At 41.3% G+C, this 26,079-nt stretch overlaps 3 protein-coding genes across 3 annotated transcripts; all 3 read left to right on the top strand.

Moving 5' to 3' along the window:
• Window positions 1-2,863: 2,863 nt before the first annotated feature.
• On the top strand, window positions 2,864-5,882 carry LOC128440172 (extracellular calcium-sensing receptor-like). Its single transcript, XM_053422803.1, has 6 exons — window positions 2,864-2,982; window positions 3,056-3,341; window positions 3,431-4,264; window positions 4,375-4,596; window positions 4,709-4,832; window positions 4,978-5,882. Exons 1-6 carry the CDS (start codon window positions 2,864-2,866, stop codon window positions 5,880-5,882), a joined length of 2,490 nt encoding a protein of 829 aa, XP_053278778.1.
• Window positions 5,883-8,642: 2,760 nt separating this feature from the next.
• On the top strand, window positions 8,643-11,685 carry LOC128440165 (extracellular calcium-sensing receptor-like). Its single transcript, XM_053422794.1, has 6 exons — window positions 8,643-8,785; window positions 8,859-9,144; window positions 9,234-10,067; window positions 10,178-10,399; window positions 10,512-10,635; window positions 10,781-11,685. Exons 1-6 carry the CDS (start codon window positions 8,667-8,669, stop codon window positions 11,683-11,685), a joined length of 2,490 nt encoding a protein of 829 aa, XP_053278769.1. The 5' UTR covers window positions 8,643-8,666.
• Window positions 11,686-21,068: 9,383 nt separating this feature from the next.
• On the top strand, window positions 21,069-24,104 carry LOC128440183 (extracellular calcium-sensing receptor-like). Its single transcript, XM_053422819.1, has 6 exons — window positions 21,069-21,211; window positions 21,285-21,570; window positions 21,659-22,492; window positions 22,603-22,824; window positions 22,937-23,060; window positions 23,206-24,104. Exons 1-6 carry the CDS (start codon window positions 21,093-21,095, stop codon window positions 24,102-24,104), a joined length of 2,484 nt encoding a protein of 827 aa, XP_053278794.1. The 5' UTR covers window positions 21,069-21,092.
• Window positions 24,105-26,079: the final 1,975 nt, after the last annotated feature.

Here is a 26,079-nt window from a genome sequence, read left to right as displayed (position 1 = left end):
TGTACTTCAACTTTATATTAAACCATATCTCCCTTAGCTTCATTCAACATCACACACATGTTTATGAAACACAAGACTAGACCTGTCATGGTGTGAAGGTTTATCCAGCAACTATCAGAGGAGGAGCGTGTCTGGGAGCGGCTCCTTGTCACGTCCTGGTTCCAGTGCCAAGAGGCTTGGGACTACGCCTGTGCATCAACAAGGTAGAACCAAAGTAATTTGCGGTGACTCCCCTTCGTTATTAACCAATCAAATTATACCTTCTGTTATAAAATATTGCTAACGCCTTCTGTTTGATGCGACTCGTGACTGTCCAGTTCTGCTAGAGTGCCGGGGTTGTACTTTGGGTGCCCATTGCTTTGCTGTAACTTTTCATATCTTTTCATTGCTTCTTAATAAATACTTGATTGAAGCAAATCGAGACCGGCTCCTCTCATATTTTTGATAAAAGAACACGCAACGACAGCAGTGACTCGATATCCTGCAGGTAAACTTCAAGCAGCATCTGAGCTACACAGCTCAACAGAACCGCGAAGGCAGAAACCACACAACCAGCCAGACGACTTCACAGAACTGCGAACTAGTGATGTGTCGGTCGTGAACGATTCGTTAGTTTTGAACGAATCCTTACAAGGACTCGGGAGTAACGAGTCCTCTCAAAGAGAGATTCGTTCATTTTCTCGTGGCCGCGAGAATATAATTAAATATGACAAAATATGACAATATTAGATACTTGACAATATTCTTTCCCACATTTTTTATTTAACTGCTCATTACAGAAACAAGAATAACAAATCGGTGTGCATTTAAGTAATGTAATCAAAGTCATTGTAAGTATAAACACAAGGCATGCACTTTTTAAAACCTGTGTGCAAATTTACCATCTTGAGAAAAAAATTTTTTTTAAATATAGGTGTCTTACTACTCTCAAGTCAGTAACATTTCCAGTGTTGGGAAGGATACTTTCAAAACGTATTCTGTTACAGAATGCAGAATACATGCCCAAAAATTTAATCTGTAACGTATTCCGTTACGTTAACTAATCTGAGTAACGTATTCTGAATACTTGGATTACTTCCACATTGAATTGGATTTTATAAGTGTAGGAATGCGGCGTTGTTATAGTCAGTGGATCAGCAGAAGTTTAAGCTCTGTGTCCGCGGATGCGGCGGGCCAGCTGGATGTGCTGGCAGCGTGCGGATCAGCAGCTCTGTAGATTCCCGTTCATGTCCGGGTGGTCGTGCAGCGGTATAGAGGCTCCGGGCCTCAGCAGGAACAACCCCATGCTGAACACCTCCGTCTCGCAGATGTGCATGTAGGTGACCGGGGGGCTCTGGAGCCGCGCCGCCCCGAACTCGGCTTGCTTTTCCGGGGAGCGATTTTCCCGTCCGCCGCCCGCACCGCGGTCACCGGCGAGATGAGCTCGCTCTGTGTGGCCGACACGTCGGCCGAAGACTCTGTGGGCAGATTAACGAATCATTGATCCGAAAACACGGTCGGGAGTTGAACGATTCGTTCATCTGCCGGGTACGAGTCTTTGGGTCGTTTGCACCCCCCCCCCCCCCACCCCCCCGTTGTAACGAACGAATGACTCAAAAAGAGATTCGTTCATTTTACTGAACGAGATTCAAAGAACCGACACGGTAAAAAGATTCAAACTTCCCATCACTACTGCGAACTTCACAGCAATTTCCTTTTACCCCTTTCCACGGATGGGTAACACAACTGGGCTTAATAATTATACTTGGCTAAGCAAGACTGTTTATTCGATTCTGTTTGATGTTTATATGTCTGATATGTCTTGTGATATTGTGGTTCCAAGTTATTTAAAGTTAATGTTAGTCATGATCTTCAGAGTCTTTCTTTCCATGTCTCTCTGACTCTTTCTCTGACTTAGCATCAACACAGACACACGCATAATTCTTCACCTAATTATCGCTGACCCCGCTACCTGTCGTAAAACATTCCAAAGAGGGGACCGGCGTTATCTTTAGAGTGGGCAGCCACCATTTTGTAAGCATGCTGACACACACAGACACACACACTCACATTCACAACTTTGTTTAGTAAGTACACCGTTAGTAATTTGTGTTTTTATACTTTATTATATTAATAATAAATGTTTTTCTTTCACAAATGTTTTTTTCATTAATGTTGCATAAATTAATTTTGCCAAAGTCTACACGTTCAAGAACTCCATATCCTTCAACTTAACTAATTATCTATATGGTAATTTTGGCTATAGTTATTAATTTAATTGTTTATCAGAGTACCAAATTTGTAGTTAGTACTGGTGCCCCGAGGTAACTTTAATCAATTAAAGTTATGATTTAATATTAATATTTTATTCTGATTTATTGAATGCCGAAAGGCACACAATTTTATGGTATCACGTTTAATGCATTATTGCTTGACATTATGACTATATTAATAATGTTTTAAGTGATATCACTTTGGAAAAAAGCATCTGTAACTTGGTTAAAACTTGGCTTCTATATACTTTGTCATAAGAAGTATTAACAAAGTATTTATATACTAAGGTCAAGCTGGTACCAACATTGAACTGGGTTAGCCAAATTACACATCTTATGGAGGATCCTGTGTGTATGTTCATATTATAACACACAAGCACGTGCTCATTCCCTGCTGTATCAAACTTACCAATCTGTGATCGCTGAGCCCTGTGGGAAATAAATCAACTTTTTATGAGGAGAGCACATCTACCTGCATTCAACACAGCTGTTATAAGAGCCGCACCCTCGTAAAATAAAGTCGAGCAAACATGCAGAGAGTTTTTCTCTTGTCTTGTGTCGCTCTCTACCTAAGCCCAGTGTCTGGCTGTGAACTGTTTGCCAGGTTTGATATGCCAAGTTTGTTCAAGCAGGGAGATATAATGATCGGGGGGATTTTCCCAGTTTTCAACAAAGAGATCAGCAGGACATATACGTTTGAAAAGGAGCCACCTGCAGTGAAGTGTGCTGGGTAAGTTGCATCTGATGTTTTAAATCTGCAAAGCTGCAGCTCTCACATATAAAATCTATTTTAATTCTTTTAGATTTGACCTGCGAGCTTTCCGATGGACCCAAGTGATGATATTTGCAATTGAAGAAATTAACAAAGAAACTGCTCTCCTGCCAAACATCACTCTTGGCTACAGAATCCTTAACTCTTGTGCATCTCCCACGAACACTTTACGTGCTGCACTAACACTGGCCAGCGGAGCCGAGGAGATGGACTCAACCTCTGCTTGTCCTCCGGCTGTATCTGCTCTCATAGCAGAGTCGGGATCGTCTCAGTCCATAGCTGTGGCTGGAACTCTCGGACCATTTCAAGTGCCAATAGTAAGCAATTATATGTATTTGATTGATGCTCTCAGAGTTTGCTTGTAGTATTTTGTTGTTTGAGACTTATTGTGTTGATATTTTCATAGGTGAGTTACTTCTCGACATGTGCCTGCCTGAGTGATAGAGCTAAATACCCTACGTTTTTCCGGACGATCCCCAGCGACTACTTCCAGGCCAAAGCCTTGGCAGCTCTGGTCAAACGTTTTGGCTGGCAGTGGATTGGCACCATACAGTCAGACAATGCCTATGGCCGGAATGGGATCCTGGCTTTCACTGAGGAGGTTAGGAAGCTGGGGGTTTGTGTTGCATTTGTCGGGACAATTCTACGCACGTACACTATGGATAAGATTCTGGATGTTGTGGAAATGATCAAGCAGTCAACAGTCAAAGTCATTCTGGCTTTTGTTCCTGAGGGGGACTTTTATCCCTTGATGAAAGAGGTAGTGAAACAGAATATCACTGGAATTCAGTGGATTGCTAGTGAGGCCTGGATAACGGCAGCGCGACCCTCCACGCCTGAAATCTACCAAGCTTTCGGTGGAGCCCTGGGATTTGTTGTGCATAAGATGGCCATCCCTGATCTCAAACCGTTTCTCACAGGCATCAGCCCTCACGCAGACCCAAGTGCCGCCTTCGTGAGGAATTTCTGGGAGGTTATGGTAGGCTGCCGACCCGTTTCACCCGGTGAACACACAGGATCCGAGGAAACAAATGAAAAATGCACAGGCAACGAGACATTATTATATTCCCAGCATGTATTCTTTAATGTCACACACCTCAGAGTGTCCTATAATGTGTATAAAGCAGTCTATGCCATTGCACATGCCCTGCATGAGCTGGTGTTCTGCCAACCAGCTGGTAAACCAGGAGGAAAACCAGTGATGCCGTGTTTGAATGAGTCCGAAATTTCGCCCAAACAGGTGAGAAATAGTATAAAACCCACAATGTTTGCAAGTAAACTTGTATCTATGTGAAAGTTACCTTATCATTTGCCTTGAAATGTTTTAACAATTCATAATGATTTTCTCAGGTCACTGATCACCTGCAGAGAGTCCATTTCAGAAATCAGTTCGGGGACGATGTGTTCTTCGATGACAACGGAGACCCTCCAGCTTCTTATGACTTAATCAACTGGCAGCTAAGAGACGGGCACGTGCAACATGTGACAGTGGGTCATTTTGCATCTGCTGCCAAGGGTGATTATAAGCTCAGCGTCCAGGAGGAAGAGATAGTGTGGAGGATAGGGGAAAAGGTAATCATCAAGATTTTTTATTTTCATGCTTTAGGCTTATAAATTCAAAAATATGTGTCCCATTGAATTATTGGATGGAATCATGTGAGTGTGTCTGCACTTTTTCCCTCAGGTTCCCACATCAGTGTGCTCTAATATCTGTCCAGTGGGAACGAGGAGAGCTCAAATTAAAGGAAAACCATCCTGCTGCTTTGATTGTCTCCCCTGTGCCGATGGAACTATAGCCAACTCAACAGGTACTGACAGGCAGACAAACAAACACCATCCAGTTATAGCATTTAGTTGAAAATGTAATGTTAATGTATCACTAAGCGACCATTTCATTCTCTGCTAAAATTAAATCAAGATGCATGACTCTCACTTTCCTCTTCCCCTCAACAGGTGCAGCAGACTGCACTCAGTGTCCACAGGACTTCTGGTCCAGTGAGGGGAAAGACATATGCATTCCCAAAAAAGTGGAATTCCTGACGTATCAGGAGCCGTTGGGAATAGCTATCACAGTCGTATCGCTGCTGGGAGCTTCCCTGTCTCTGGCCACCATGGTGGTTTTCATCCAGTACAGAGAAACCCCGGTGATAAAGGCCAGCAACGCTGAGCTGAGCTGCTTGCTGCTGTTTTCTCTTTTCTTGTGTTTCCTCTGTCCCCTCACTTTCATCGGCCGGCCCACAGTCTGGACATGCATGCTCCGCCACACAGCTTTTGGCGTGACGTTCGCGCTCTGCATTTCCTGCGTCTTAGGAAAAACAATTGTCGTAGTCACGGCTTTCAAAGCAACGTTTCCTGGCAACAAAGTAGCGGGAAAGTTTGGTCCTGCGCAGCAAAGAATCATAGTCTGCTCCTGCACTTTGATTCAGATTTTGATTTGTATACTGTGGCTTAAATTAAATCCCCCTTTCCCAGACATGGTTTTCAGATACAGCAATAAGAAGATTGTTTTGGAGTGTAACACAGGCTCTGAAGTTGCTTTCTACGCAGTGCTGGGATATATTGGGTTCCTCGCTATAATTTGTTTGGTCCTGGCATTTCTAGCCAGAAAGTTACCCGACAACTTCAATGAAGCCAAATTCATCACCTTCAGCATGTTGATATTCTGTGCGGTCTGGATCACCTTCATCCCAGCATATGTCAGCTCCCCTGGGAAGTTCACTGTAGCTGTGGAAACTTTTGCAATTTTGTCTTCAGCATTTGGATTATTAATTTGTATCTTTTCACTGAAATGCTACATAATATTGATCAAACCAGAGAAAAACACCAAGAAACATGTCATGACAAAAAATTTGAACTAGAAAATATGATTTCTTGACTTGAGACAGTTATGCTGCTGTTGCTTCCAACTCTCAGCGAATATACTAAAGAATAAAACATGGCTTTTCATCATTTAGTCTGAATTTGCATCTATAAAAGTAATAAATGCTACGTTCATAATATGACATTGTGATACACACAATGCATTGTGTGTCTTTCAGGGGAAACCCATGGATGGGAATGTTTACTATGATCCTAGTCATTGTTATTTGAGCTGTTTGTGGTTAGAGATGATGATTTGTTTGAAAAGGTTTGTATATTTTTCAATCACTTTAATTGACTCATTTCACCCATATATTTTCATAATCAAATCAAAAATATTTTATATCTTGATTATTTAGGCTCTTGTAAACAATAAAATCAAATTTTAAATCGGAAAAGAAGTCTTTGAGTCTTTTTTTAATCATTCTCTTTTTCTGTAGATAATGCATTTTAAAATTCAAATGAAAGATACAATAAAGCTACAACTTTTTTAAATCAAAGTCTAAATGATGATGTGACTTAACACCAAAGCTAATCTTCCTTTTTTCACTTCATGTATATAAAAAGTCTCCAGTGATGCAATTCAATTCCATTTTATTTGTATAGCGCTGAACCATGACATACAGTATCTCAAGAAGGTCAAAACCTTACAGAATGATAGGGAAACCTAGCAGTTCCCATGATGAATAAGCAATTTGGGGACTGTAGAGAGAAAACAGCTTCAGAACCCTGGAACCATCTACATTGGCCTGGAAAGCCACGATGGTGTTAACGAGGAGGCAGGACAGACAGAGGACGAAGGGGAGTCCTAACGCTGCCTGGTGGAGCCGTCATTGGTTATACGACCAGGAAGAGAGACAGGAATTCTTCAACCACAGCAACCACAGTGGTCTTTGGATCGCCAGTAGAACTCAGTGGGGCCTCAGGGGACAAAAACAGCAAATAGGCTCTCCCAAACAACAATCAGTACAAGTAATATGAACGCACAAGAGCCCCTTGCATACCCATTGTTGCGTGCTTGCGTGCTTCACCCAATTTTTCTGACTATACGACAAAGCTACGCAAGCCTCCCACAGCCTGCAAGGCTGTGATTGGTCTGCTAACTACATCCTTTCCGGAGTCACATTTCCAGTTTCATGCCCCATAATACCGGCAGAAACCACGGAAGATTTAGAAGAACGAATATGGACAAAATAGAAGAGCGTTTGGCAGAAGAGATCCGAAAGTATGACCACTTGTATAACCGGTCATTTACTGGCGGATTTGTCCGCCAGAAAAAGGCTATGAGGAGCCGCAGTGGCGATGTAAATAAACAGTCGACGACTGCCACACACAAAGAAGGCGTTTCTAAGGTCGTCTTCGACAAAAAACATTACTCCGCCTAGTGTTCTGGCGGTGAATTGCTTTGCAACAGGTGCGACCCTTAGAGAACCATAAATTAAACCAAGTCCGTTGACACAGCTGCATGAAAAGCCGCAGCCGCGGTTACAGAAGCATTCGCCGGCCTTTACAATAAGTGCATTCGAACCCGAGGGTACAAAAACAGAACAAAAATCCAGAAAGTACAATTTCTTCAAAAATAAAGCAAAACTACAAAGTTCTATAAGTACGTGCCATTTAAGTGCTACTTGGGCGGCTGTGGCTGAGGGGTAGAGTGGTCGTCCTCCAACCTGAAGGACGGCGGTTCGATCCCAAGTTTGACCAAACTGCATTCCGAAGTGTCCTTGGGCAAGATGCTGAACCCTGAATGCCCCCCCATAGAATAACAAAGTGCTGCGATTAGATTCAGTGTATGAATGTGTGTGTGAATAAGTGAATGTAAAACTGTACTGTAAAGCGCTTTGAGTGGTCATCAAGACTAGAAAAGCGCTATATAAATACAAAACCATTTACCATTTACTAAATTGTTAGTTTAAAATTTTTTTAGTATTTTATTTTATTTTTATTTTGTTGATGCGGGTAAATTAAAATTCGATGGCGGGCCGCAGTTGGCCCACGGGCCGTAGTATGGACTCCCCTGGTCCACAGTGTCAAGAACTCCATATCCTTTAACTTAACTAACTATCTATATGGTAATTTTGGTTATAGTTATTAATTAAATTTTCAATCAGAGTTCCAAATTTGTAGTAAGTACTTTTATGAGACTTAATCAATAAATTGGCTATCTTTTCCCTTCCTTTGAAGGTTGGTCCCCCGAGGGAACTTTAATCAATTAAAGTTGTGATTTAATATTAATATTTTAAATTTTATTTGAATAACCACATTATTGAATGCCGAAAGGCACACCATTTTATGGTATCACGTTCAATGCAGTATTGCTTGACATTATTACTGGATTATTAATGATCTCTAGTTTGATATCTATATATCACTTTGGAAAAAAGCATCTGTAACTTGGTTAAAATTTGTCTTCTATACACTTTATCATAAGAATTATTAACAAAGTATTTATATACTAAGCTCAAGGGGGTACCAACATTGAACTGGGTTAGCCAAATTACACATCTTATGGAGGATCCTGTGTGTATGTGCATATTATAACACAAAAACACGTGCTCATTCCCTGCTGTATCAAACTTACCAATCTGAGATCGCTGAGCCCTGTGGGAAATAAATCAACTTTTTATGAGGAGAGCACATCTACCTGCATTCAACACAGCTGTTATAAGAGCTGCACCCTCGTAAAATAAAGTCGAGCAAACATGCAGAGAGTTTTTCTCTTGTCTTGTGTCGCTCTCTACCTGAGCCCAGTGTCTGGCTGTGAACTGTTTGCCAGGTTTGATATGCCAAGTTTGTTCAAGCAGGGAGATATAATGATCGGGGGGATTTTCCCAGTTTTTGACAAAGAGATCAGCAGGACATATACGTTTGAAAAGGAGCCACCTGCAGTGAAGTGTGCTGGGTAAGTTGCATCTGATGTTTTAAATCTGCAAAGCTGCAGCTCTCACATATAAAATCTATTTCGATTCTTTTAGATTTGACCTGCAAGCTTTCCGATGGACCCAAGTGATGATATTTGCAATTGAAGAAATTAATAAAGAACCTACTCTCCTGCCAAACATCACTCTTGGCTACAGAATCCTTAACTCTTGTGCATCTCCCACGAACACTTTACGTGCTGCACTAACACTGGCCAGCGGAGCCGAGGAGATGGACTCAACCTCTGCTTGTCCTCCGGCTGTATCTGCTCTCATAGCAGAGTCGGGATCGTCTCAGTCCATAGCTGTGGCTGGAACTCTCGGACCATTTCAAGTGCCAATAGTAAGCAATTATATGTATTTGATTGATGCTCTCAGAGTTTGCTTGTAATATTTTGTTGTTTGAGACTTATTGTTTTGATATTTTCATAGGTGAGTTACTTCTCGACATGTGCCTGCCTGAGTGATAGAGCTAAATACCCTACGTTTTTCCGGACGATCCCCAGCGACTACTTCCAGGCCAAAGCCTTGGCAGCTCTGGTCAAACGTTTTGGCTGGCAGTGGATTGGCACCATACAGTCAGACAATGACTATGGCCGGAATGGGATCCTGGCTTTCACTGAGGAGGTTAGGAAGCTGGGGGTTTGTGTTGCATTTGTCGGGACAATTCTACGCACGTACACTATGGATAAGATTCTGGATGTTGTGGAAATGATCAAGCAGTCAACAGTCAAAGTCATTCTGGCTTTTGTTCCTGAGGTGGACTTTTATCCCTTGATGAAAGAGGTAGTGAAACAGAATATCACTGGAATTCAGTGGATTGCTAGTGAGGCCTGGATAACGGCAGCGCGAGCCTCCACGCCTGAAATCTACCAAGCTTTCGGTGGAGCCCTGGGATTTGTGGTGCATAAGATGGCCATCCCTGATCTCAAACCGTTTCTCACAGGCATCAGCCCTCACACAGACCCAAGTGCCGCCTTCGTGAGGAATTTCTGGGAGGTTATGGTGGGCTGCCGACCCGTTTCACCCGGTGAACACACAGGATCCGAGGAAACAAATGAAAAATGCACAGGCAACGAGACATTATTATATTCCCAGCATGTATTCTTTAATGTCACACAGCTCAGAGTGTCCTATAATGTGTATAAAGCAGTCTATGCCATTGCACATGCCCTGCATGAGCTGGTGTTCTGCCAACCAGCTGGTAAACCAGGAGGAAAACCAGTGATGCCGTGTTTGAATGATTCCAAAATTTCGCCCAAACTGGTGAGAAATAGTATAAAACCCACAATGTTTGCAAATAAACTTGTACCTATGTGAAAGTTACCTTATCATTTGCCTTGAAATGTTTTAACAATTCATCATGATTTTCTCAGGTCACTGATCACCTGCAGAGAGTCCATTTCAGAAATCAGTTCGGGGACGATGTGTTCTTCGATGACAACGGAGACCCTCCAGCTTCTTATGACTTAATCAACTGGCAGCTAAGAGACGGGCACGTGCAACATGTGACAGTGGGTCATTTTGCATCTGCTGCCAAGGGTGATTATAAGCTCAGCGTCCAGGAGGAAGAGATAGTGTGGAGGATAGGGGAAAAGGTAATCATCAAGATTTTTTATTTTCATGCTTTAGGCTTATAAATTCAAAAATATGTGTCCCATTGAATTATTGGATGGAATCATGTGAGTGTGTCTGCACTTTTTCCCTCAGGTTCCCACATCAGTGTGCTCTAATATCTGTCCAGTGGGAACGAGGAGAGCTCAAATTAAAGGAAAACCATCATGCTGCTTTGATTGTCTCCCCTGTGCCGATGGAACTATAGCCAACTCAACAGGTACTGACAGGCAGACAAACAAACACCATCCAGTTATAGCATTTAGTTGAAAATGTAATGTTTATGTATCACTAAGCGACCATGTCATTTTCTGCTAAAATTAAATCAAGATGCATGACTCTCACTTTCCTCTTCCCCTCAACAGGTGCAGCAGACTGCACTCAGTGTCCACAGGACTTCTGGTCCAGTGAGGGGAAAGACATATGCATTCCCAAAAAAGTGGAATTCCTGACGTATCAGGAGCCGTTGGGAATAGCTATCACAGTCGTATCGCTGCTGGGAGCCTCCCTGTCTCTGGCCACCATGGTGGTTTTCATCCAGTACAGAGAAACCCCGGTGATAAAGGCCAGCAACGCTGAGCTGAGCTGCTTGCTGCTGTTTTCTCTTTTCTTGTGTTTCCTCTGTCCCCTCACTTTCATCGGCCGGCCCACAGTCTGGACATGCATGCTCCGCCACACAGCTTTCGGCGTGACGTTCGCGCTCTGCATTTCCTGCGTCTTAGGAAAAACAATTGTCGTAGTCACGGCTTTCAAAGCAACGTTTCCTGGCAACAAAGTAGCGGGAAAGTTTGGTCCTGCGCAGCAAAGAATCATAGTCTGCTCTTGCACTTTGATTCAGATTTTTATTTGTATACTGTGGCTTAAATTAAACCCCCCTTTCCCAGACATGGTTTTCAGATACAGCAATAAGAAGATTGTTTTGGAGTGTAACACAGGCTCTGAAGTTGCTTTCTACGCAGTGCTGGGATATATTGGGTTCCTCACTATAATTTGTTTGGTCCTGGCATTTCTAGCCAGAAAGTTACCCGACAACTTCAATGAAGCCAAATTCATCACCTTCAGCATGTTGATATTCTGTGCGGTCTGGATCACCTTCATCCCAGCATATGTCAGCTCCCCTGGGAAGTTCACTGTAGCTGTGGAAACTTTTGCAATTTTGTCTTCAGCATTTGGATTATTAATTTGTATCTTTGCACTGAAATGCTACATAATATTGATCAAACCAGAGAAAAACACCAAGAAACATGTCATGACAAAAAATTTGAACTAGAAAATATGATTTCTTGACTTGAGACAGTTATGCTGCTGTTGCTTCCAACTCTCAGCGAATATACTAAAGAATAAAACGTGGCTTTTCATCATTTAGTCTGAATTTGCATCTATAAAAGTAATAAATGCTACGTTCATAATATGACATTGTGATACACACAATGCATTGTGTGTCTTCCAGGGGAAACCCATGGATGGGAATGTTTACTATGATCCTAGTCATTGTTATTTGAGCTGTTTGTGGTTAAAGATGATGATTTGTTTGAAAAGGTTTGTATATTTTTCAATCACTTTAATTGACTCATTTCACCCATATATTTTCATAATCAAATCAAAAATATTTTATATCTTGATTATTTAGGCTCTTGTAAACAATAAAATCAAATTTTAAATCGGAAAAGAAGTCTTTGAGTCTTTTTTTAATCATTCTCTTTTTCTGTAGATAATGCATTTTAAAATTCAAATGAAAGATACAATAAAGCTACAACTTTTTTAAATCAAAGTCTAAATGATGATGTGACTTAACACCAAAGCTAATCTTCCTTTTTTCACTTCATGTATATAAAAAGTCTCCAGTGATGCAATTCAATTCCATTTTATTTGTATAGCGCTGAACCATGACATACAGTATCTCAAGAAGGTCAAAACCTTACAGAATGATAGGGAAACCTAGCAGTTCCCATGATGAATAAGCAATTTGGGGACTGTAGAGAGAAAACAGCTTCAGAACCCTGGAACCATCTACATTGGCCTGGAAAGCCACGATGGTGTTAACGAGGAGGCAGGACAGACAGAGGACGAAGGGGAGTCCTAACGCTGCCTGGTGGAGCCGTCATTGGTTATACGACCAGGAAGAGAGACAGGAATTCTTCAACCACAGCAACCACAGTGGTCTTTGGATCGCCAGTAGAACTCAGTGGGGCCTCAGGGGACAAAAACAGCAAATAGGCTCTCCCAAACAACAATCAGTACAAGTAATATGAGCGCACAAGAGCCCCTTGCATACCCATTGTTGCGTGCTTGCGTGTATCGTATATTTGATGCAGCCGAGAGGTCAATGATGTTGTAGAAGTTGTTGATGATGAAGGAAGGATTCCGAGGACCCAGTAGTTTCAGTGTAGCAAAGTTTATTACAAGAAACCACAGGTCAGGACGAGCTCTAGAGACTCGGAGACACACAAGCCAATAGTGAAATCTGACTTGCAGGGGATGATAGCACACATATATAGGGAGTTTGGTACCCCCCATGACTTCAGGTATAATGCATCCCACATGGGAATTCTGACTGAATAAGGGCACATCTTTGTGTCCGAACATGAAGGCACACTGGTCAAGAACATTCCTTCTGAGCCCATCTGTTAACTGGTAAGAGATGGTTCCCTAGGTCAAAGGTCATCCCCCAAAGGGTAAAGTAAACCAGACACACATCCGGTGGACTCTCTGAGAATGTCTTTGTTTTTGGAAGCATATATCCACATGCTTTACTCTAACGAATATACGACATAAACCCCCCTTCGAGACTAAATAAAGTCTCGAAACAATCAAAAGAATAAAACATACAGGTACATGATCATTACAAAAACAACAAACCGTCTACAGCATAATTTTAACAACATAGCAACAGTTATGGAGTATTTAAGAGTAAGAGTGAAAAACCTGTCAGGCAGCTATCTTTCCTATAATATCCATCAAACAAACTAGACAGGAAAATTCTCTCACGACCCCTCTGCCCAGGCGGCCATACGTCATACTCCATGCTACTGAAATGAGGAATTTAGCAAATTACATAAGAAAAAGACTTTAAGCAAATTCATATGGAATCTCAGCAAATAAAAACAAAATAATGTCCAAAGTCAGCCTGGTCATCCCATTGGAGCTTTCAATGGACCTTTCCCTGCCTAACACCACTATCCTTAAAGATCACGAAAAAGAAAACATCTGAGATCCCAGTATATTTACCTAATAACAGAAAATGTCATTTTCCCAAGTAATTAACATTTCAAAGAATATAATTCATTTTTAATATCACTTCTACATCTACGGAGAAAACACAAAGATAAAGAACACTGCACGTTTCTCAGCAGTATTGACTCTCAGTTGTAGTATCGATGACATGTTGAATCTGGATATTTTTATCTTTGTCCAGAGTCCTTCAGTCAATCCGTATTTTCCATCTTTGAAGTGTCTGAGTCCCTGAACATCAATCACCCTCTCAGTGATCTTCCCCCAATATGTTCTAGAATGAAAGAAAAGAAAACCAGTATCTTTGCACAACAAAACAGATACAAATTAAAACATCAAATACAGATTAACATTCTATAAGTAAATGTGAAATTATAAGTCCCTTTCCATTTCCCCCCTGGAAACACATCACTAATATAATAAGAAACTGCTCCTATTGGTCCTAATTTCTCTTGCAACCAAGCATTTGCAGACCATCCAGTGTTTTCCGGCTGGGTCATGTAGCCCCCTACTTTCTTCAGTATTCTCCTTCTCCATATTCTATCCAGCTGTTACACTCACATGCAAACTGTCCACAATCATAACATTCTTCTGAATGCTGTTGGAAATTAGGATTAAACCTTCCTCTCCAGTTCTGTGCTTGATCAAATGCTGATTCTTGGTAGGAGATGACTGGAACCACTAATGATGGCTGGAACGATTGGAGCTGAACCTGGTTCAGCTGTGATTGTAGTAGTGATTGATCTAGTGGAGCCTGATTCTGTATAACCAGAGCTTGCTTATTAATTTTCTTATTATCCACCAGTTGTATTTGATTGAGTTTTCTAAGAACATCCTTGTCATGTTCCTTCTGGTCATGTTCCTTTTTCCTGTACAGCACCACTTGATGGGCTATATGATCTGTATAAACACCTTTTTCCATGCTTCCCAGACCAACCACCTCTGCCAGTTTTCTTCCCACTGTTAGGGGCAGCCCCTTCTGTATTTTGGCTCTCAAAATTGACTGTTCCATTTGATTCAAATCAGGGTCATTTCCTGTGACATATCTCCACACTTGATGAGCTCTTGACACATATGCCCTCGGGTTTTCTTCCTGTCCCAGTGGTTCAATAAGAATGTTGTCAGGATGTACATTTGTCGGAAACGTCTCTTTCAGCGCTCTACATACTCGACCTCTATTTGCACAAAACAAATCTGAATCATTCACAGCAGTTCCCACATATTGATTAAGTCCTGCTTTCTGTAGAATATCTCCCATAGCATGAACTCCAAGGAGATTAGCCAAGAGTCTCTTGATATCTCCCATGGCAAGTTGTTCTCCCACCATAATCTCTTCCAACTTTGAAATCCAAGAATGTGCTCCATCTTGAAGAATCGGTAACTTCTCTATTATGTTTGACATATCTGTAGTCTGCCAAGGCCTATACTCCAAATTCTGCCCTCGGACGACAACAGGAAGCATCTTCTTGTGTGTCAACTGTTTTCTTGAGCGTAAAGTATCTTCCATGCACAGTAATTGGAAGCTTTTTTTCTGCAGCCCTTCCCTCTGTGTCTGCAACTCCTCTACCTGGTTCTTCAGCATTATTTGTCTTTCTGTTTGTCCCTCTTTTTCTACGTCCCTATCTCTCTTATCGTTTGCAGCTTTGATCAGTTTCTGTCCCTCAATTTCAAACAACTGGAGAATGCCAAGCTCCACCTGTTTCTTTTCCTTGCGTTTCTGACCCTTCTTACCTCTCTTTTGCTCAGCCTTGTACGTTGACACAAGAACTCGCATTATTCTGATAACATCCGGGTTCATAGTTCCCTCTACCGGCCATGGTCGTTCAATATTAGCCCAGCGTTCATGCCATTTTTCCGATATTTTTGCAATGCCTTTAACTAAAGGATTATTCTTCTGTACTACATCAACAGGAGTAATTCTATTTGGACTTTTAGTGTCCTTTTTCCCCATAGTAGCAGCTACCTTTTGCTCCCTTATTGTAAATTTAAAAAGTAATTGCTAAGATTTAAAGCTACTTAAAGCTTTTTAGATTACTCCTCCCCCCTTTTAGGAATTGATTAATCAACAAATCAATCAAGCACTCAACAGCTCAACAAATTAATCAATTCATAAATCATGTAGTAAAACCAATAATTTACTGCAGCCAATAGAAATGAAGTTGACTTCCCAACTCCAAAGGAATCAAAAAGCTCATCAATGTAATATCACAACTCAAAATCTGCTTGTAATGTTTGACAAAAAGATCCTGCGCTCCCACAAGTGACTGACTGTCACCAAATATGCTCCTAATTGCAACAAACAATCACCCAATATTCATCTCAAATCATCAAAAAGTAACAATAGTGTATCACCAACACAGCTCAGATCAGAATAAACCAAACACAAACAGTGAAACTCACATTTGCAACTCTCAGCAGAGTTTAAACCAATAATCCTATTCCATTAATTAATTAAATGCATTAACTGGTCAGTCCGTTGTCAATCCTCATATTTGACTGACTACAGCATGTAGTTTTTCATGTGCATGTAAGCAGATGAATGTGCTCTATCAATCTCCTATAATAGCTTATAAATGAAAGCAGGTTGAAATGGTTATCAGCAATAATAACTATAAATGAGAACAAATACAAATATGTAAGATGCAGGTTTTTGTTAAAGAGTTTGTGTATAGACTCTACCCGCCTTGATCAAACTGGAGATAGAAGCACCACACGCAGTGGTCAGCAAGCCTCAGGCCGTGACCTGTAACGGCCAGCTGTCTTTTCGGCTCTCCACCTCAATTCTCACCCATCGTAAGGGAAAGAAGAAGACAATGATTTAGTATCTTTATATCCTTTTAACAACAACACAAGCGATTCAGTATGATTTGCACACATTTACACCCTTTATTTGCCAGCATTTAGGTCAACAGACTTTTCTCTTCTTTAAACACCCATCATAATTTCTTACAATGCATCATCAATGTATACCTTAGTTTATTTCAGTCTAATAATATCTTTAAAGTTCTCAATAGTTAATTATTTATTCACGGCTGTACTCAAAACTCAGCAGTCCTTTCGTAAACAAATTTATATTAATGATTCTCCCTCTGTGCATCGCACATTTGTCACACCCAGTGAGGAAAAACAGATGTTATTCTTATTTTATATAAGCCCATAGTGGAGATGTTAATACTCTTAATAAAAGCATATTTGCATTCTCTAGTCAATGCAAACAATCTCCTCACTTCATCACCTTAAAATAAAATTCTGACTATCTCTCCTTCTATCAAAATTATCATTATCCAGCATTTAAAGCCAAAAATTTCAAATTAAACCCAATTTGTTCCCAAAGTGAACCCTTAACTAAGTATTGTCGAATTTAATGAAAACCAAATGAAACAAGAGAGTTCAAACAGTGAAAGATTTTGTTTAGAACTACAGACGTATCCAATCTAGGTGAATCAAACAAACAACTTTATTTCCTAATATTGTCGGCACAATTTCGCTTTCCCACAAACAAACAAAGAAACAAATTGTCCTTTTTAGCTTTGTCTAAAACCCCATTAAAGAATTGGTTTTAAAACACTTTTTGACTCTGTCCCTGTGTCTCACAGAAGGCTGTTATTACAATGAAAATCCCCCTCACGTTTCTACATGCAGAGTCATGTTCATGCACGAGAGACACACAGACACACACACACACACCAGAAAGGTGGGGGCTGTGAAGACAAGGGAAGACAGACTAATGCAATAGTTCCCTGAAAGGGGCTATTTGCTTTCTCTAATACAGAGAACAAAATATCTGTCCTTATAAGTTATCAAATTTCCCGTTTGTAACCATAACATATATATATATATTTAATCAATCATAAAACCTTTTTTGTTATTAACTTTAGATCACACCAACCAGCGCCTGCTGCATTTCTTACAAAGTTGGAACACAGCAATGTCCACATTTATCACACACTCACACCAGCACATGGAAAAAATGTTTATCAGTGGAAGGAATCAAAGATGTGGTTATATTAATTAAGTCCTCCTAAGGAGATTCATTATTTCATTACGTCTGTTTTATAAGAACAGCTCATAGTTTCAAGTCCCCTTAAATAGAGGCTCATTGTGATATTACAAGGCTCATATTTTAGCAGTCCTTTCATATGTTTATTCAGTTGTGCTGATTCACTTCTGGCACACACATCCAAAAAACACTGCAAATTCAACTCACAAACACAAAACAGCACTCATCCTAAACTCTCAAAAACAAGTTAACAATCACACAGCATATCCCTTCTGCATTTTTGTCTCACACACACACACAAACCACTATTTGAGAAGGGGGGCTGTTCCTGTTACACACAGCCCCACGACGCCCTGCACACAGACGCACACTCATTTTCATCCAACAGCTCAAAAGCTCATTCACACCCGAGCATGCTTTTTGCCGCTATTTCTCTCTACTTCTTTTAAAATTTGTGCTACCTTTATGAGATGTAAATCATCCAATGAGACACTGTTCGTCAACAAATGTCAGAGTGGGAACATCAATCGAATTTTTTATTTTACAATCTCCAGTTATTACACTGACCTGTGGTGAGGTTTTTACGGCCCATACTAACGCTCCTTCACTGAGGGCTTCCACTATCCAAATTTAAGGCTCTTCCTATGATCATTTCCTTACTCTTATTTTTCTCTTATTACTCTTTCTCTTATCACTTTACATTTATTTATTAATTCAAATTCCCTGGATCCAGGTTTATCCCCAATTTTTCTCTTAAACTCAATTCTTGGCTATGCCTTAGCCAATTGAAAAGCAGTGATTAATACACACATGTCTTACTGTTAAAAAGTTGAGGTACCATCTTTTATAATCTTGCACAATGTCATTTAACCACCTTATCATTACAATTACGCTATTCTAAACTATGTCCTGTACCTTAAGTACTTTTCTGCCTTTTTTCACACTTATATCTGTTCTATATTACTCCCCCCTTTTTAATTGCGATGGCCACTTCGCAAATAAAATCTAATTTAGCACGGAGCTTCACATCACATCAAACAACACAACATGCCCATAAAAACAGGTTCTTTAACGGTGTGCATACACAGACACAAACAACAACCACGATGAACTACCAGCGTCCAGTCAAAATGAGAAATGCTCACCCCGTTGAAGCTGTTGTAGGTTCTGTAAGACACAACACGCCCAGAATCCGTGACGCCAAATTCTATCGTATATTTGATGCAGCCGAGAGGTCAATGATGTTGTAGAAGTTGTTGATGATGAAGGAAGGATTCCGAGGACCCAGTAGTTTCAGTGTAGCAAAGTTTATTACAAGAAACCACAGGTCAGGACGAGCTCTAGAGACTCGGAGACACACAAGCCAATAGTGAAATCTGACTTGCAGGGGATGATAGCACACATATATAGGGAGTTTGGTACCCCCCATGACTTCAGGTATAATGCATCCCACATGGGAATTCTGACTGAATAAGGGCACATCTTTGTGTCCGAACATGAAGGCACACTGGTCAAGAACATTCCTTCTGAGCCCATCTGTTAACTGGTAAGAGATGGTTCCCTAGGTCAAAGGTCATCCCCCAAAGGGTAAAGTAAACCAGACACACATCCGGTGGACTCTCTGAGAATGTCTTTGTTTTTGGAAGCATATATCCACATGCTTTACTCTAACGAATATACGACACGTGCTTCACCCAATTTTTCTGACTATACGACAAAGCTACGCAAGCCTCCCACAGCCTGCAAGGCTGTGATTGGTCTGCTAACTACATCCTTTCCGGAGTCACATTTCCAGTTTCATGCCCCATAATACCGGCAGAAACCACGGAAGATTTAGAAGAACGAATATGGACAAAATAGAAGAGCGTTTGGCAGAAGAGATCCGAAAGTATGACCACTTGTATAACCGGTCATTTACTGGCGGATTTGTCCGCCAGAAAAAGGCTATGAGGAGCCGCAGTGGCGATGTAAATAAACAGTCGACGACTGCCACACACAAAGAAGGCGTCTCTAAGGTCGTCTTCGACAAAAAACATTACTCCGCCTAGTGTTCTGGTGGTGAATTGCTTTGCAACAGGTGCGACCCTTAGAGAACCATAAATTAAACCAAGTCCGTTGACACAGCTGCATGAAAAGCCGCAGCCGCGGTTACAGAAGCATTCGCCGGCCTTTACAATAAGTGCATTCGAACCCGAGGGTACAAAAACAGAACAAAAATCCAGAAAGTACAATTTCTTCAAAAATAAAGCAAAACTACAAAGTTCTATAAGTACGTGCCATTTAAGTGCTACTTGGGCGGCTGTGGCTGAGGGGTAGAGTGGTCGTCCTCCAACCTGAAGGACGGCGGTTCGATCCCAAGTTTGACCAAACTGCATTCCGAAGTGTCCTTGGGCAAGATGCTGAACCCTGAATGCCCCCCCATAGAATAACAAAGTGCTGCGATTAGATTCAGTGTATGAATGTGTGTGTGAATAAGTGAATGTAAAACTGTACTGTAAAGCGCTTTGAGTGGTCATCAAGACTAGAAAAGCGCTATATAAATACAAAACCATTTACCATTTACTAAATTGTTAGTTTAAAATTTTTTTAGTATTTTATTTTATTTTTATTTTGTTGATGCGGGTAAATTAAAATTCGATGGCGGGCCGCAGTTGGCCCACGGGCCGTAGTATGGACTCCCCTGGTCCACAGTGTCAAGAACTCCATATCCTTTAACTTAACTAACTATCTATATGGTAATTTTGGTTATAGTTATTAATTAAATTTTCAATCAGAGTTCCAAATTTGTAGTAAGTACTTTTATGAGACTTAATCAATAAATTGGCTATCTTTTCCCTTCCTTTGAAGGTTGGTGCCCCGAGGGAACTTTAATCAATTAAAGTTGTGATTTAATATTAATATTTTAAATTTTATTTGAATAACCACATTATTGAATGCCGAAAGGCACACCATTTTATGGTATCACGTTCAATGCAGTATTGCTTGACATTATTACTGGATTAATAATGATCTCTAGTTTGATATCTATATATCACTTTGGAAAAAAGCATCTGTAACTTGGTTAAAATTTGTCTTCTATACACTTTATCATAAGAATTATTAACAAAGTATTTATATACTAAGCTCAAGGGGGTACCAACATTGAACTGGGTAAGCCAAATTACACATCTTATGGAGGATCCTGTGTGTATGTGCATATTATAACACAAAAACACTTGCTCATTCCCTGCTGTATCAAACTTACCAATCTGAGATCGCTGAGCCCTGTGGGAAATAAATCAACTTTTTATGATGAGAGCACATCTACCTGCATTCAACACAGCTGTTATAAGAGCTGCACCCTCGTAAAATAAAGTCGAGCAAACATGCAGAGAGTTTTTCTCTTGTCTTGTGTCGCTCTCTACCTGAGCCCAGTGTCTGGCTGTGAACTGTTTGCCAGGTTTGATATGCCATGTTTGTTCAAGCAGGGAGATATAATGATCGGGGGGATTTTCCCGGTTTCCATCAAAGAGATCGTTGGCACATATACGTTTGAAAAGGAGCCACCTGCAGTGAAGTGTGCTGGGTAAGTTGCCTCTGATGTTTTAAATCTGCAAAGCTGCAGCTCTCACATATAAAATCTATTTCAATTCTTTTAGATTTGACCTGCGAGCTTTCCGATGGACCCAAGTGATGATATTTGCAATTGAAGAAATTAATAAAGAACCTACTCTCCTGCCAAACATCACTCTTGGCTACAGAATCCTTAACTCTTGTGAATCTCCCACGAACACTTTACGTGCTGCACTAACACTGGCCAGCGGAGCCGAGGAGATGGACTCAACCTCTGCTTGTCCTCCGGCTGTATCTGCTCTCATAGCAGAGTCGGGATCGTCTCAGTCCATAGCTGTGGCTGGAACTCTCGGACCATTTCAAGTGCCAATAGTAAGAAAATATATGTATTTGATTGATGCTCTCAGAGTTGTTTGTAGTATTTTGTTGTTTGAGACTTATTGTGTTGATATTTTCATAGGTGAGTTACTTCTCGACATGTGCCTGCCTGAGTGATAGAGCTAAATACCCTACGTTTTTCCGGACGATCCCCAGCGACTACTTCCAGGCCAAAGCCTTGGCAGCTCTGGTCAAACGTTTTGGCTGGCAGTGGATTGGCACCATACAGTCAGACAATGCCTATGGCCGGAATGGGATCCTGGCTTTCACTGAGGAGGTTAGGAAGCTGGGGGTTTGTGTTGCATTTGTCGGGACAATGCTACGCACGTACACTATGGATACGATTCTGGATGTTGTGGAAATGATCAAGCAGTCAACAGTCAAAGTCATTCTGGCTTTTGTTACTGAGGGGGACTTTTATCCCTTGATAAAAGAGGTAGTGAAACAGAATATCACTGGAATTCAGTGGATCGCTAGTGAGGCCTGGATAACAGCAGCGCGACTATCCACGCCTGAAATCTTCCAAGCTTTCAGTGGAGCCCTGGGATTTGTGGTGCATAAGATGGCCATCCCTGATCTCAAACCGTTTCTCACAGCCATCAGCCCTCACGCAGACCCAAGTGCCGCCTTCGTGAGGAATTTCTGGGAGGTTATGGTGGGCTGCCGACCTGTTTCAGCCGGTGAACACACAGGATCCGAGGAAACAAATGAAAAATGCACAGGCAACGAGACGTTATTATACTCCCAGCATGTGTTCTTTAATGTAACTCAGCTCAGAGTGTCCTATAATGTATATAATGCATTGTATGCCATTGCACATGCCCTGCATGAGCTGGTGTTCTGCCAACCAGCTGGTAAACCAGGAGGAAAACCAGTGATGCCGTGTTTGAATGTGTCAGAAATTCAGCCCAAAGAGGTGAGAAATAGTATAAAACCCACAATGTTTGCAAATAAACTTGTATCTATGTAAAAGTTACCTTATCATTGGCCCTGAAATGTCTTAAAAATTCATCATGATTTTCTCAGGTCACTGATCACCTGCAGAGAGTCCATTTCAGAAATCAGTTCGGGGACGACGTGTTCTTCGATGACAACGGAGACCCTCCGGCTTCTTATGACTTAATCAACTGGCAGCTGAGAGACGGGCACGTGCAACATGTGACAGTGGGTCATTTTGCATCTGCTGCCAAGGGTGATTATAAGCTCAGCGTCCAGGAGGAAGAGATAGTGTGGAGGATAGGGGAAAAGGTAATCATCAAGATTTTTTATTTTCATGCTTTAGGCTTACAAATTCTAAAATATGTGTCCCATTGAATTATTGGATGGAATCATGTGAGTGTGTCTGCACTTTTCCCCTCAGGTTCCCACATCAGTGTGCTCTAATATCTGTCCAGTGGGAACGAGGAGAGCTCAAATTAAAGGAAAACCATCCTGCTGCTTTGATTGTCTCCCCTGTGCCGATGGAACTATAGCCAACTCAACAGGTACTGACAGGCAGACAAACAAACACCATCCAGTTATAGCATTTAGTTGAAAATGTAATGTTAATGTATCACTAAGCGACCATGTCATTTTCTGCTAAAATTAAATCAAGATGCATGACTCTCACTTTCCTCTTCCCCTCAACAGGTGCAGCAGACTGCACTCAGTGTCCACAGGACTTCTGGTCCAGTGAGGGGAAAGACATATGCATTCCCAAAACAGTTGAATTCCTGACGTATCACGAGCCGTTGGGAATAGCTATCACAGTCATATCGCTGCTGGGAGCCTCCCTGTCTCTGGCCACCATGGTGGTTTTCATCCAGTACAGAGAAACCCCGGTGATAAAGGCCAGCAACGCTGAGCTGAGCTGCTTGCTGCTGTTTTCTCTTTTCTTGTGTTTCCTCTGTCCCCTCACTTTCATCGGCCGGCCCACAGTCTGGACATGCATGCTCCGCCACACAGCTTTTGGCGTGACGTTCGCGCTCTGCATTTCCTGCGTCTTAGGAAAAACAATTGTCGTAGTCACGGCTTTCAAAGCAACGTTTCCTGGCAACAAAGTAGCGGGAAAGTTCGGTCCTGCACAGCAAAGAATCATAGTCTGCTCCTGCACTTTGATTCAGATTTTGATTTGTATACTGTGGCTTAAATTAAATCCCCCTTTCCCAGACATGGTTTTCAGATACAGCAATAAGAAGATTGTTTTGGAGTGTAACACAGGCTCTGAAGTTGCTTTCTACGCAGTGCTGGGGTATATTGGGTTCCTCGCTATAATTTGTTTGGTCCTGGCATTTCTAGCCAGAAAGTTACCCGACAACTTCAATGAAGCCAAATTCATCACCTTCAGCATGTTGATATTCTGTGCGGTCTGGATCACCTTCATCCCAGCATATGTCAGCTCCCCTGGGAAGTTCACTGTAGCTGTGGAAACTTTTGCAATTTTGTCTTCAGCATTTGGATTATTAATTTGTATCTTTGCACTGAAATGCTACATAATATTGATCAAACCAGAGAAAAACACCAAGAAACATGTCATGACAAAAAATTGAACTAGAAAAAATTATTTCTTGACTTGAGACAGTTATGCTGCTGTTGCTTCCAACTCTCAGCGAATATACTGAAGAATAAAACATGAATTTTCATCATTTAGTCTGAATTTGCATCTATAAAAGTAATAAATGCTACGTTTATAATATGACATTGTGATATACACAATGCATTGTGTGTCTTCCAGGGGAAACCCATGGATGGGAATGTTTACTATGATCCTAGTCATTGTTATTTGAGCTGTTTGTGGTTAAAGATGATGATTTGTTTGAAAAGGTTTGTATATTTTTCAATCACTTTAATTGACTCATTTCACCCATACATTTTCATAATCAAACGAAAAATATGTTATATCTCTCGATTACTTAGGCGCTTGTAAACAATAAAATAAAAACTTAAATCGGAAAAGAAGTCTTTGAGTCTTTTTTTAATCATTCTCTTTTTCTGTAGTTAATGCATTTTCAAATTCAAATGAAAGATACAATAAAGCTACAACTTTTTTTAAATCAAAGTCTAAATGATGATGTGACTAAACACTAGGGATGAGCGAGTACAGCATTATCTGTATCTGTATCTGTATCTGTTAACCATATCAATTATCTGTATCCGTATCCGTACTCGGAGTGGGCGGGGCCTAACCCGGAAGTGGGTGTGATTTAACCCGGAAGTGGGCCGGGTTGTCTTGGACGTTTTTGTGGCAGCAGTGTCCATCACTTTTAGCTGTCCCATGGAAACACTTCCGTTGTGTTGTGGCCTCTTCTTGCTGCGCGTTTGGCTTCTTGCTGCGCGTTTGGCTTCTTGCTGCGCGTTTGGCTTCTTGCTGCGCGTATGGCTTCTTGCTGTGCGTTTGGCTTTTTGCAACGCGTTCCGGTATTTGCTGCGCGTTTCTCTATTTGCAGCTCGTTCCGGTATTTGCAGCGCTTTTCTCTTTTTGCAGGTGTTTTGTCAACTTGCATGTGTTTTCTTAAGTTGCCGTTCGTTGAGCTTTCAGGGCCACCGTAACAAACAGCAAATAGGCTCTACCAGACAACAATCAGTACAAATAATATGCTTAGATGTCTCTCCAGTTGTGCAACATTTATGAGGTCTAAATGGCCTTCTGCATCTTAGAAGAGATGTACATATACTGTGCATGAATAAATAAAACATATAGGTGATATCTGACTGGTTCTTAGCACAGGGCAAACAACCAAAGCAGCAGTGAGGCTCTGTCGGACTTCTGGCCTGTCTGCTGCTTTAAGGGCAAGGAGCTCCTGCAAAGACACCAGAACTTTAGTTCAATCAGGAGAGACTTGATTTCCCAATTTAACGATGTTTATTTTGTCAAATGCACAGAAGTAATGTGAATGTTGACAGTCTTTGGCCTTATAGACCCCTGTGATATGTCAGCAGGAATAGAAGGGGGTGGAGCAGAGCATTGAACAGTAATACCCCCCCGGGGTCTAGACACTTGTGGTAGTTCATCAGTCAATCGATTGTTTTGGATGGCCCATATTCGTGAGAATTGTCGATTTGGACTTTGCCAATTGTGACATCCTCTGCCCTTAACCCTCAACAAGAGTAAGGAAAAACTACAAAAACCTTCTTGACAGGAAAAATTTAGAAAACCTCAGGAAGAGCCACATGCGAGGGATCCCTCTGCCAGGATGGACAGAAGTGAAATGTATGCCACGAGTAATAGGTATATTGTCAGGCCGTTTTGTAGATTTTTTAAACGGCTATCAGTTCCCACCTCGGGTGTCGCCGTAATCCACGATCCATTGTCATGATCTACTGATACTATTGGGATCCGTCGTCAAGGTCCATGATCGCTGCCAACACAATGTGAGATTATGCATACGATCAGTTGAGGTCGGGATCGAGAAAAGGTGATGAACATTCTGCTGGAGACTGGAGGAGATTGGGATGGAGGAGGAGTTATGCGCGTCACTAAAAGACAGCTGACTGTTGAAGAGAGAAGGGATTTTTAAAGTTTGA

Source organism: Pleuronectes platessa, chromosome 5 (genome assembly GCF_947347685.1).
Source record: "Pleuronectes platessa chromosome 5, fPlePla1.1, whole genome shotgun sequence".
Taxonomy (NCBI): Eukaryota; Metazoa; Chordata; class Actinopteri; order Pleuronectiformes; family Pleuronectidae; genus Pleuronectes; species Pleuronectes platessa.
This window is presented reverse-complemented; position numbering and strand designations above follow the sequence as displayed.